The sequence below is a fragment of the Leucoraja erinacea genome, chromosome 3 (assembly GCF_028641065.1).
Source record: "Leucoraja erinacea ecotype New England chromosome 3, Leri_hhj_1, whole genome shotgun sequence".
NCBI classification, from domain to species: Eukaryota; Metazoa; Chordata; class Chondrichthyes; order Rajiformes; family Rajidae; genus Leucoraja; species Leucoraja erinaceus.
Window position 1 is genome coordinate 85,879,823 of NC_073379.1, and position 14,225 is coordinate 85,894,047.

The 14,225-nt window shown below is 38.7% G+C and overlaps 1 protein-coding gene across 3 annotated transcripts in view; it reads right to left on the reverse strand.

Moving 5' to 3' along the window:
- Nucleotides 1-655: 655 nt before the first annotated feature.
- Nucleotides 656-14,225, reverse strand: part of sncaip (synuclein, alpha interacting protein) — a 106,046-nt gene continuing 92,476 nt past the window's right edge. For all 3 annotated transcript variants that reach the window (XM_055633132.1, XM_055633135.1, XM_055633134.1), the window contains exons 9-10: nt 10,526-10,615; nt 656-8,262 (exon numbers count right to left, since the gene is read on the reverse strand). In XM_055633132.1, coding sequence (XP_055489107.1) covers nt 7,176-8,262; nt 10,526-10,615 — 1,177 coding nt within the window. In that variant the 3' untranslated portion in view covers nt 656-7,175. The remainder of the gene's footprint in view (nt 8,263-10,525; nt 10,616-14,225) is intronic.

The following is a 14,225-nucleotide window of genomic DNA, read 5'->3' on the forward strand; positions in this document are numbered from 1 at the left end:
CATCTGTCCAAATGCTACCAGCTTTGGCATTCCTACGTTTATATGCACAAACACTAAAACCCACAATTCTCTGGCAGTTGTTTACGATGAGTTTATGAGACCAGTCAGCAAACGATGTACCGATTTCCCAGCTATTACAATGGGGTATCTTCCCAAATATATGCACTAGGATAGTCTGGCACAGCAAAGATTTCTCCATTAATTTGAATAGACAGGAGCAACTATGAGGGATCAACTTTTACTTAATTTAACTTTTCTTAAAATTGGCAAATATTGTTTTTGAATGTTTGGTCCCTTTAAAATCATTACAAAAAAATCATTTGTTAACTATTCACACTAATATTTTTGTTTGGATCATAACAGTAACAAATGTTGTCCCCTCTCCACATACGTCCAAGGAAGTAATTCTTGTCCTGCATGCACCAGGTTTAAATGCACAAAATGTAAATCTCCTCTCTATTCATTTAAAAGGAATAATTTGAGGAGTTGTTTTTTTGTTAAATAAATTAAGTACATATTGATGAATAGATAAAGGATTCCATTCGAATTCTTAAACCTACGAGGGAAAATCAAATAATTTAAAATAAAATAATTTGTAACATATTATGTGGTACATTTGGAGAATTTATTATACAGTCCAGATTTTTAATGTAAATGTCAAATTGAATATATGTCACAATTCTATAAAGGTTGGTAAAAGTATGTATTTTCCAACATTGTTACTTAATAATCACCTGTTTTATTCAATTATTTCAAAAAAATATTAGAAACACTTTCAATTGAAAACGTCCACAAAAGCACGAGGAAGTATTCTGTTTTGGGATTTGTTTATGACTGTTTAAATTAAATAAACTTTTAGAATGCAAAGATGAGCATAAGGGATGGGCATTATTGCAAGGTTAACATGAATCTGCACATTTATGCACTGTTATCTAGTTTCCATAGGAGCATTCAAACAAACCACACACTGTTTTCCTTCGCCAGGAAGCACAGATAACAAAAATCACTGTTGCTAAACACCTCTAACTGGTGAACTTTTATTTCGGTGTTTGAAAGCATACCTAAATCAAGCAAGATCCTCAGCGTTAAAAGCCAAAGCCATATTATTATATTAAAATGACTTAGCTTTCGAAAAAAAAGCACTGCACCATTCTGATCTCAATTGAGATATTGGACTACATTAAGTATTCCTTCTTATGCTAGTTGCAGTGAGAACACCAAAACAATAACTTTCAGCTGTATGAGTAAGATCTTGTGCTTCCATGCTTAGCAGCTTGCCTTGGAAGATACATGAAGAATTTACAATTCTGTTCTTTATCCTCTTCACCACCCTTCAAACTCAACAGGGTACTGTTTATTTCTGTAATCATCAGCAGCTCTTCTTTCCTGACATGCTCTATGATTACTGATTTACCTGCCATGGGTACTCTTTAAACTCAGTCAAAATATTATTGAAAAGACATTGCAGGGAAAAAGTAGACAACTTACGTTTTTTAAATGAAAAATAATCCTCTTTGTAAAGGATTCTATTACATTGTGGAACAAATAATCCCAATGTTCTTAAGAACTGGAATCCCAACCAGTATATCGTGATATAAATAAGTTGTGTTTGCCTGATCAAGGTTTTTATTTATAGAGCTGTGTGTTTTTGCAGCAGTAGAACTTTATTAAGCCATAGGTAGACACAAAATGCTGGAGTAACTCAGCTGGAGAGGCAACATTTCTGGAGAGGATGACGCGAGTCTGAAGAAGGGTCTCGACCCGAAATGTCACCCATTCCTTCTCTCTAGAGATGTTGCCTGTACCGCTGAGTTACTCCAGCATTTGTGTCTACCTTTGATTTAAACCAGCATCTGCAGTTCTTTCCGACACATTTTATGAAACCATATGTTTTGGCATCATTTTGCAGTAGGCAAGTTGATTAAAAAGCGATCTGGAGTAAACACAAATCAACTTTAGTTTCATACCACTCACTAGTAGATCATGCTTTTCTTCAACTTGATGATGTATGAGACCTTTCAACATAAACATGGTAAACACTGAAGAGGAATACTTCATAAGAAACTTCCCAGTAACTCCCTTTTCACAAATACTGTGGAATACAGGCAACTGACATAAGCAGATAGTCCCTTTAAAAGAATAATTCAAAAATAATGAATGACCGATCCTTTGTTTACATTGTTTGACTTCCATTTAAATGGGGTGCAAGGATTGCTTCGTCCCTGGAGCTAATACCGTCCCAAATGCATAATGATGGTACTATATAAATAAAAACATTTCACTGACCTTGCATTTCAGTTTTCTATCTAGCAACCTAATATCATGTAAATGCTGAGTACAAGGATCAAAGAATAGTTTATTAGAATATTTTTGCCTATCCTTGTGTAAAATCAACATAAGGTTGAAAAAAACCTCCCAAATATTTAAATAGTTTCATCTTTGAATGGTTGCAGTAATAGTCACAAAAACAAACGAGGGCACCAGATGGCTAAATGTGTTGTAGATGACAAACATTCCTCCAAAATAATGTTATCCATTGTGGTAACTTCTACACAAACTGCTTTAACGGGAGGTTACCCAATATTTAGAACTGTTACAATTTTATTTGTACAAACAAGAGTGCCATGGAATTTTACAGAAAACAAAAAAAAGTGCAAATCAAACTTTTAACAGGATTTAACTCAAAATACAATCAAACAAGCAAAATAAAAATTCAAACAGGACAATGTTGCCCAAAACACAGACATTTCAGTAAAATAAATTGTATTGACATAATGGTTAACATTTAATTGCTATTTTTGCATTAAGTAATTAATCCAAAGAAAGCAATATTCTGTATAATTGCAAATTGGCTTCAAAAACATCTTTTGATAGAATAATTCCATCACATTTATAAACAAACTGTACAGTTTGTGAAGTTCTCAGTAATTGTAATTTATATATTCACAAATAGAAAATAAAATTGTGTATACATCATTTGCATTTATAGCATCTTTAACATAAAGAATGTCCCAAATACTTTAAAGATTTTGTAGGAAAAAATGTTATTGAGCCAAAAAAAAAGTACTTGCAGCGTTGACCTCATTCCAGTCAAAGAAGTGGGGAGGGTTATTAAGGAGTGGGATAAGGAGTAAGGATTAAGAAGCTTAATATAAAAACATACTTCAGTATTACATAGCTGTGGACAACAGGTAGAATATTTCGGAAACTTTGAAGAAGTTTGGGGGAGTTTGGAAAATAGGTTGAAGAGATGAGATTATTAGGTTACAATCCCAATGAGTAGAACCTTACTACCGAAAGGCACCCACCACATTAATAGTGAGACAAAGAGTGATGAATACACACAAAATGTTAATGCTCAGAGATGCTAAACAGTGACATGGGGCAAGAAGAGTTTATAATATTATTAGAATTAAGTGATTTAAAAATAAATATTTAAGCTTTAATGTTTCGAAATATGGAGAACCAGTGTAAATTAACATAATGAAAGGCATAGGGGTATAATGAAACGTTTATGGGATTTGATGTAAGACTGGATGAATGCAGCTCGAGTATAGAAAGGCAAACAGAATGTAATAGTATTTAAGTTATAAAAGTGGGTATAAAAGTTTCAGCATCAAAGCATAAGTGCAGAGATGAGTTATGAAGCAATGATGTAAATAATAGAGCTATTGGTATACATAAGGAGGAAGCCTTAGAAGATATATTCACCTGATTTTGTACCTGGCCAGTTTCTTAACACCAGGAGACTTTTTTGCAGACATCTTCATCCTCTCATTACTAAGGTCCGAGGTTCCCACCTGGTTTAAATGGACTTCTATACCACCACGAGCAACATGGTAACATGCCTCAATGCCAACCAATGGCACCAAATATCCATGATCAAGTGCTTTGAGAGGTTGATTATGACACATATCAATTGCTACCTAGGCAAGGACCTGGACAATAGACAATAGGTACAGGAGTAGGCCATTCGGCCCTTCCAGCCTGCACCGCCATCATGGCTCATCATCCACAATCAGTACCCTGTTCCTACCTTCTCCCCATATCCCTTGACTCCACTATTTTTAAGAGCTCTATCTATGTTGAAAGCATCCAGAGAATCGGCCTCCACTGCCTTCTGAAGCAGATAATTCCACACAATTACAACTCTCTGGGTGAGTTTTTCCTCATCTCTGTTCCAAATGGCCTACCCCTTATTCTTAAACTGTAGCCCCTGATTCTGCACTCCCCCAACATCGGGAACATGTTTCCTGCCTCTAGCATGTCCAATCCCTTAATAATCTTATATGTTTCAATAAGATACCCTCTCATCCTTCTAAATTCCAGTGTATACAAGTCCAGTCGCTCCATTCTTTCAACATATGACAGTCCAGCCATCCCGGGAAATAACCTCGTGAACCTACGCTGCACTCCCTCAATAGCAAGAATGTCCTTCCTCAAATTTGGAGAGAAAAACTGCACACAATTCTCCAGGTGTGGTTCATTAGATGGTTGTTCATCGACTACACTCAGCATTCAATACCATCATCCCCTTCAAACTGGTTTTCAAACTCAGTGAACTGGAACTCTGCACATCCATGTGGAACTAACTAGGTGCTGTACTTCCTTATCGGTAGACCATAATCATTACTAACTGTCAACATTGTCTCCTCATTAACCATCAGCACAGGATCAAGGGGCGAAGTGCTCACCCCCCTGCTTTATTTACTTCATACCCATGACTGTTATAGCCAGACACAGTTCCAGTGGTGTCTTTAAATTCACTGACAATCCTACCGTTGTTGCACAATAGGCAGAATCAGAGTTTAGGAGGGAAATTAATAATCTGATTGAATGGTTCCAGAACAACAATCGTGCTCTCAATGTCAGCAAAATCAAGGAGCTGATTGTCGACTTGAGAAGGGGAAATCCACGGACCTGCCTTCATTGGCTGGTTGTTGATGGAGAGAGTCAACAACTTAAAGTTCCAGGGCGTGCATATCTCTAAAGATATGTCCTGAGCCCAGCACATTGATGCAATCATGCAGATAGCCCATTAATGCCTTTACCTCCTTGGAAGATTCAGGAGATCTGTATATTAAACAACATTCTCGAACTTCTACAGCTTATTGTTGAGTGCATATTGAATGGTTGGATGACGGACTAGTTTGGCAACGAATGCCTAAGAATGTAGGAAATGACAGAGAATGGTAGACATTGCCCAGTCCATCACTGATCTCCCCATCATCGCAGGAGGCATTGCCTTAATAAGACCACACTATGCTGGCCAGGCTCTCATTTCAATCCACCATCAGAAAGAAGATATAGGAGTCTGAAAAATGCATCCATCAAGTGCAAGAATAGTTTTTTCCCCCCCAACACCCATTAGGATCTTGAACACTAACCTCTTTGGTTGCACTAAGGTATTTGGGATGTCTTTGCAGTAATACTGGGGTTATTCATTTATTGATTATTTATTTATTATATGTTATTGTATTGTATTATCTTGTCTTTGCAGGCCTGTTGTGTTGCTGCAAGTCAGAATGTTGTTGTTCTATTGTTGGCACATAGGGCAATTAAACACTTTCTCGACGATAAGAAAATAAAGCAAATTTGAACTGGATTCCAAAATTTTAAACAAATCAATTCAGACTGAAATATTGGTCAGGGATGGAAGACGAACTCAGTGGCCCGAGGGTGGACTGGTGCAGAGGATGATATTCCTTCACAGTGGGAAGTTTCTCATCCAACAAAATTAATAACGGTCTGCCAAGCAGACAGCTGTGAAATACAGGCAGATGGTGGAAATGGAGTACAGAATATCTGTAGAATAAATAGAGAAGTTTATCAGTGTAGACAAACAATGTTGCAAGAAAGGAAGTTTATTCGAATGAAAGAATAAACTAACAGTGTGATTGAGGTCAGCAAATTTGGTGAAAGGGAATAACTACATTGTAGATTCATACATTGGGTGAAGGATAACCATGGATATAGAAGGCTAATATCCATGCCAAAGATATGGCTCAAGGTAAGTGTGAAAAATGAAAATGAATCACATCAAGAGAATGAAGAATTCAGAAAAGAATCTTGGCAGGTAAATGTAGATCTTCAGGTTTTGTGTTGAAATGCAATCATGTCCATTTACACAAGACAGTAACAATAAGTATATGCTTTATAATGAGGATGTCACTGTTGAGGAAATGGCAAACTTCTATTTTTTTTCACCTGACATCATATTTTTCCATTTTACGTTCAAATTAAATCTCATTAAATAGCATTTAACTATGTCTTAAGCCTTAATGCTAAAATGCTCGTACTTTTCATCAGTAGAAATTGGCACCAAAGATAAGCAGTTTTGTACAGATTTCAAGAAGATCGAGTTCTGTGATAAACTGATACCTGACAAAAATAAAGAATAATACTGTTGATAATATCAACTTTTTTTTGCAGAGAGAAGAAAACGGAATTCAAATCCAGCTCCAGAAAAAGAAATCCCCAAGACCAATCATCAATACAGCATCTCAAAAAAATATTTTTACTAAACTGTAGACATGGTTCAATGGATTAAGACACTGAATATATGACCCAGTGAAACCATGCAACCACAAATTTAACTTGCAGTTTGTGCTGTTTGTTGATTTTGGTCAGGATGGAATAGTGACTTTATACCTCTCTTTAAAAATCATCATGTTAGGTTTGAAAGGGAACAAAATGATCTTGACCCATTGCTCCACTGCTATCTGTGTGATGTTCACGATAATTTGAAGACATTTTCTAAGATGACACAAAAAATAGTTACCTGGTCAAGATGTCCGTGCCATCAGGAGAGTAGGAAGGGATATTGGCACAATGGACAAAGAAAATCAATATGTTTTAATTGGTCTGTTATTAGATTTTGTGCAGACACTAGTTTTAACATTCATCTTCCACTTTCCTACACTATACAATTTATATTATAAAATACTGAAAATGTATTACGTAGAACCAATCAAAAAACTATGGAACTATTACTATATCTTTTTTTACATCAGTATATATTTTTTCAATGTAGTAAAAAGTCAACATATGCTCAGATCTGTTCAGCTTAATTTCTTCTATACAAATGTACCCAAAATAAAATTTGATTCTAGTTTTTGTATATTAATAAAAAGTTAGTTTGGCTTTTTAGTGTGATAAAAGATTTAAACAATGGATTATTTTGTCGATTTTACCACGTTTACTGTCTTGGTATTAACTTTTGTGGCTGTTAAAAGACTTGATTTTGAACCTCCAGCCTTCCTTCCTGCAGAATTCAGTGGTAAACTGGGGATGTAATCCATGTTTAAATGGACAGCTTGTGAGTTATTGTTGTTCTGGTTAGTGTTTGTAGATTCCACAGGTGAACTACGTTGTCCACCACATCTGTTCAATGGGTCAATTATTTCTAAACTAGTTGGAGATTTTGGTAATGTTTTCTCACTTTCTATATCCTTTCTGTTATCTAATTCACAAACTGTTTGCTCAATTTCCACAACAGGTTCCTCAAAAGTGACTCTTAATTTTAAATTCTGAGACACTCTACTTTTTGAAGTTGGTGATTTAAGAGCACTTTTTGGACTGTTTGTCATTTTCTGCATGTCACCATTATCGGCACAAAGCAGAGATGTGTCCTCAGTAAGTTGGGGCCTAACTGGACTTCTTGTCTGATGCTGACAGTCAGTAAATTTATCATGGCTTTCAGCAACAGGAGAATGACTTTGGTCGTCTGATGCACCAGGGGCTTTAGGGACAAAAGGGAACATTCTGCCAATTGCTGAAGTGTGCTTTTTAATCATGAACTGTACTTTTGCAGCGCATTCCTCCTTTTCAACAATGGGTTGTGGTCGTGTCTTGTTACCTCTCTTATTGGGAAAACTCTTCTGATCTTCACCAATATGGGAATCAGTGTCTGACTCACTAGAGGATCTTTGAGAATATCTGAGTCTGGTCAGTTTAAGTTCTCTTTTGTCTCTCAGGGCTTTTCTTGCAGAACCTGTCACAACACTTGCCTCCTGCCCATCTTGAAATTCCAATGAAAGTTTTTCTTGTGTGCACACATTCCCAGAAATCTCTTCTCCCAAAAGTTGACGAATAATTTTGTCTGCTTCTTCACCTTTCTGTTTTAGCATCCCTTTTGTTGTTGTCTTCGGTTTTGAATCAGCGCTGCATTTAGTTGCACTCTCATTTTCATTTACAGAAGTCACCTTTTGATCGTTCAACACATTAGTTTTCTTCTTACCATTTTCAGATGGCATTGAGGAACTAGTTGCATGAGAAAAAATAAGAATAAATTAACAATAATCCTTGTATACTGTACCGGATGTTAAGAAAGCTCTATTACTTAACCACATTCAAACATCTACCGGTGTATAAAAAGAGAGCATACCGACAGGTTGCATCGTGGCCAGGTTTGGTAATTTGAACACCCAAGGATAAAGGAGGCTTCAGAAGGCTGGGCATTGCCTGACCCATCATAGTATTAATCTCCCCACCATCAAAGGCAATTATTATCAGCAAAGACCCATACCACCCTCAACATGCTCTCATGCTCCTACCATCGGGAAGAAAGTACAAGAGCCTGAGAATTGTGAGTTCTAGGTTCAAGAACAGCTTCTTCCCATCAGCTGTTGAACTAAACTGCAGAACCCTGATCATAATCCTACCTAGCAGCGATATATAAAGAATGTTGTTCATGTTGTAGTACAGACTTTGGTTTGCACTATTATGGTCTGGTTACCTAGTATTACTGATAATGTATTGCATTATTTATTAATGTATCGTACTTTGCTGTATCGTTGCATTAATATGCCTGTAAAGCAGTGGCAAATAACAATTTTGATGTTCTGTTACCAGTGCATAAGACATTTAAACATTTTTCAAGTCTCATTTATAGAAATGCTCTAGATTTAAAAATGTTACACCGTTAATTAATAAATAAAAATGGTTAATTTGCCAGGCCCTATTGCAAACAGAAACTTAATTTGAGTTAGTTTTCCAACATTTCTTTCTATCAGTTTCATTTAAGTGAACGTTTTTAGTTTTAGGATAGACTGCTTGGTAGAGTGATGAGAAGTACAATCCGAATCATATTCATGCTGTTTTTGCTGGTCAATAACAGAACAGCATGGATGCCTATTACAGAAGAGGCCCTGCTCCAGCTTACACCTTAAAACAGCAGATGTCACGTTCTCTGTTTTTTTTCTTTCCCCGTAATGATTTAATTTTTCAATTTACAGTAATCCTCTATTATAACGTTTGCCATTTGGGAATTTGCTGGTGTCAGACAAGCAGACTTTATGGACTTTATTAATATTAAAACACTTATTATTCACTTTAAAGCATTGAACAGTAAAATAATAAACTTTTTAGTGTGCCCTGTAAATTTAAGGCAAATGGAGAAAAACATGGTGAGAACTGGGACTCGGTGACTGGAAAAGGAGTTAGGGAGCTGGAGCCCTGGCCATGAGGAGCATTGGGAAGAGGGCCCCTGTGACTGGGAATACAAAAATGGGAGCCCAGCTACTGGAAGAGGAATACAGGAACCAGGACCTCAGTGAATGGAAAAACAGCTTGGGATTTGGGGTCCTAATAACTGGAAGAGAAGCAATGAACCCCAGTGAGTGGACCGGTAGAGTAGAAACCAGAACCCCAGTTGAGATGTCTAGGAGCAATGGAAAACAGCTCCTGCTTAGCCTGATGTTGAAAAGCTGGAAATTTGGTTTATCAGCTAATGTATAGCAGATCACTGGAGGTTTAGGATATTCAAAGATCAATTTCCTAATTCTCTTGATTATCGATCATTAATCTATCAGATAGCTTTGTTGACAGCAACCCTGGCCTCATCCAACCAGAAATATTCCTCTGTCCCACCACATATCTTCCACATCCACGTTGCAAATTGAAGCTAACTTGTTTTCTTTCTTTTAAAGCACACTTCTGGACTAATTTTTTAACAAAATCTATCATTGTTGTTTATTCTCAGTGACATATGTTAGAAGGTGCATATCAAGATAAGGCAACATTTTGACTTTTAACTTCACAGGTACCCAATGTATTTATTTCATTGTGTAAGTGACTGCTATATTATTGAACATGAAAGCAAATAATTGTAATTATTCTTATTGTAGCTGGAACAACAGGTCTTAAATGCAAAGTTAATTAAGGCCTATATTTACAAAACCAAATTAAGATCTCTCCTCAAAATTGATTTTAAATGTTTGATGAACAACAGAATGTCAAAATATGAATATTTAAAATTGATTGCAGGACTTTTCAAAGCCTAAGCCTCTTTGTTTGCTTGCATAGTTATCCCAACAGTTTGATTTTCCACAATGAACTACATTTTACTTATTAACCACTCTCTTCATTCCTTTTCAGATTTTCCCAAAGCTGAGTTTAATTTGTAATTCTTATCAACAGTTAGTGTCCATTACATTACGGTTATCAAATATATTGTAAAATGCAGAACAAATATCATTTTCTTTTTTTATAATAAGATAATCTGTACAGAAGACATTTCAGGTACCCCGCAGATTGAAGGTCCGACGTTTCTGTTGCCTGGTCTTGTAGGAAATGCCGCAATTGATTTTGCAAGCTGACTCGCTCCACTGTTTGTCTGTGCAAAGAGATATAAATATACAAATTAAATGTTTGACATCAAATTACATTATGTGAATCCTGCATTATAATGTAAATACACACAGGAATCCAGAAAAATGGTCAGATCTAAACTATAAAAATGAAAAGATTTGGTCTAAAAGAGTAAATGTGAGATCAAAAATGGAACATTCTGTGTAGGACCAGCCATCATTAACTGAACATTTTAGACAGACACCATATCTATAGAATTACTAGACTAAGTGGGATCCGTTGGGTCCCATGTGCACACGGGAGGGCTGGTCCCCCGATGCAATATTCCACCTCTCCACCAATTCCAATACTGGTGGCCAGGGTGGGGGGGGGGCTTTCTGGAGCGCTGGTATGAGTGTTGTTTGCTGCAGGGACTACTGGTCTCCCGAGGGCTAGTAGGATTCTTGGGGTGGCAGCTCAGTCCCTCAAGCCTGATGTGCTGGCAGCTCACTCACGGCTGGTGGGCTGGCAGTTGACTCACGGCTATTCCTTGAAATTCCATTTCAAGCAGAGTGCAAGGCCACCAAATTCAAATCCATTTTCCTATCATTTCAAGCAGGGTGCAAGGCCACCAAATTCATGTGCAGTTTCTTACCTCTTTGAGCAGGGTGCAAGGCCACAACATTCAAGTGCAGTTTCATACCACTTCAAGCAGGGTGCAAGGTCACCAAATTCAAGTGCAGTTTCCTACCACTTCAAGCAGGGTGCAAGGCCATCAAATTCAAGTGCAGTTTCATACCACTTCAAGCAGGGTGCAAGGCCACCAAATTCAAGTGCAGTTTCATACCATTTCAAGGAGGGTGCAAGACCACCACATTCAAATGCAGTTTCATACCATTTCATGCAGGGTGCAACGACACCACGTTCAAATGCAGTTTCATACCATTTCATGCAGGGTGCAAGGCCACCACATTCAAATGCAGTTTCACACCATTTCAAGCAGGGTGAAACCACCATAAAACCACACAAAACACCACACAGTTCAGTAGACATTCAGTGTGTTCAGTTGATTCACAGCTCAGACAGAGTCGTGACCTCTCCCTCCCCCATCATGCAGAGACTGAGCCACACCCACACTTCCGGGTTTTAATAATCCCTTCCACTCCCACTGAAAAAGATGTGGCCTTCATGGCGTGATTGACAGGAGAGAGATTCTTAACATTTTTTAATAATAATAATAACTTTATTTGTTAAGCACCTTAAAAACAACCAAAGCTGACCAAAGTGCTGTACAGAAAAAAGAAAACAAGCAAGACATCATAAAACAGGCAGAACAACAGAACATACAACTAACACGAGGCGCATAAATTACATACAAAAATCCAAACAATAAATTAAAAAACATAAAACACAAGTACAAACAACGCAGCAAAACCAAGCAAATAAAGTTAATAAACAATTCGACACCTCACTGGTCTACAAAGGCCATGGAGAATAGATATGTCTTCAGGAGTGATTTAAAAACAGCTAGAGAAGGGGCCTGTTTAACGTGCAGAGGCAATTCATTCCACAATCTCGGAGCCGACACAGCAAAGGCACGGTCCCCTCTGAGCTTCCGCTTAGTCTTTGGCTCAATCAGGAGCAGCTGATCATCTGACCTGAGAGAGCGGGAGGGCGAATAAGGGTGAAGAAGCTCAGATAGGTAGGACGGGGCAAGACCACTTAGGGATTTAAAAGTAAATAAAATAATTTTAAAACGAATCCTATACTGAATAGGCAGCCAGTGGAGAGAGGCCAAAAGGTGAGAAACATGATCATGCTTTCGTGTGCCTGTCAAGAGACGAACAGCTGCATTCTGTACCATCTGGAGACGGGCGATGGAGGACCGACTAACCCCCAGATACAGTGCATTGCAGTAATCCAGCCGGGTGGTAACAAAGGCATGGATTACCGTCTCAAAGTGCTTCCTTGACAAAATCGGCTTTATTTTTGCCAGCTGCCTCAGATGGAAAAAACCAGATTTAACAACAGCCCTTACCTGACAGTCAAATCTAAGCTCAGGGTCCACTTTAATCCCCAGGTTCGTGATGTTAGGTTTGAGATATGCAGACAAAGAGCCTAGATCAACAGGGGGGGCCCCAGAGGTGCCACCAAAGATCATTACCTCTGTCTTGTCATCATTAAATTTTAAAAAGTTCAGTGACATCCAGGCCTTTATGTCACTGAGACACTCAAGCAAGAGGCCGACAGAGTGTACACCCCCCTTTCCCAGAGGCACATAAAGCTGACTGTCATCAGCATAAAAGTGGAATGAAATCCCGTGCTTCCTAAGGATGGAACCGAGTGGGAGCAAATAGAGTGAAAAGAGGATAGGGCCAAGAACTGAGCCCTGTGGCACCCCACACGAGAGAGGAGCAGAGGAGGATACAGAGTCCCCAAGGCTGACACAAAAAGTTCGATCAGCCAAGTACGACCTGAACCACTCCAGTGCTATGCCCCTGATACCCACCCACTGCTCCAAACGGGAGATCAAAATTTCATGATCCACTGTGTCAAAGGCAGCTGACAAATCTAAAAGCACGAGGACAACACAGTCACCTTGATCAGTAGCCAAAAAAATATCATTAAAAACCCTCAAAAGGGCCGTTTCTGTGCTGTGCCGGGACTTAAAACCGGACTGGAAAACCTCCAAAACGTCATGTTCCTCCAAAAAGGCCATCAATTGCCTGTGCACGATCCTCTCTAGGACTTTTGATAAAAAAGGCAGTTTGGAGATAGGCCTGAAATTCCCAAGAACTGCAGGGTCAAGAGCAGGTTTCTTAATCAGTGGTTGTACTACTGCATGTTTAAAAAGTGCAGGAACAACACCCGAGGACAAACTGCTATTAACGACAGCGATAACAGATGGTCCTACAGTGGGCAACACCTCCTTAAACAGCCGAGGAGGAACAGCATCATTCGGAGAACCTGAGGGCTTTGAACGACCAACAATCTCATGCAAAAAGGAGAGAGACACCGGCTTAAAATGATCAAATACAGCCGTGCATGGAACAGATACCGAGGGGTCATAAGCAGATGGTGGGATTAGAGCTCTAAGCATAGCGACCTTATCAACAAAAAAGCGGAGGAAGTTCTCACACACAGCAGGGGACGCCTCCATACAGACTGCCTGCGGGGCATTAAGAACTGTGTTAATGGTGTTAAACAAAACACGAGGGCTGCGGCAGTCAGAGAGGATAATACCTGAGAAATGTTTCCTCTTAGCAGCTTTCACAACTTTCTGATAATGGCACCAACTCTCCCTCAACATTTGAAATGACACCTGCAGTTTGTCTTTCTTCCACTTCCGCTCAGCTCTACGACACTCGCGCCTGACAGCACGAGTCGTGTCATTCATCCAGGGCTCAAATTTAGTTTTAGGCTGCCTGAATTTCAATGGAGCCACAGTGTCCAAAACAGTCTGGCAGGTGGAGTGAAGCCATGAGCTAAGCTCCTCTGTATCACACACAGACTCAGGAACGATGGAGTTCAGAGCAAAAGCAGCCGAGAACTGAACAGCAGTGGAAGGGCTAACAACGCGACAGTGCCGAGCAGGAGCGCGAGGTCGAACTGCTGTAGGTGCAATAATAACCTCAAATAACACAGGCATATGGTCG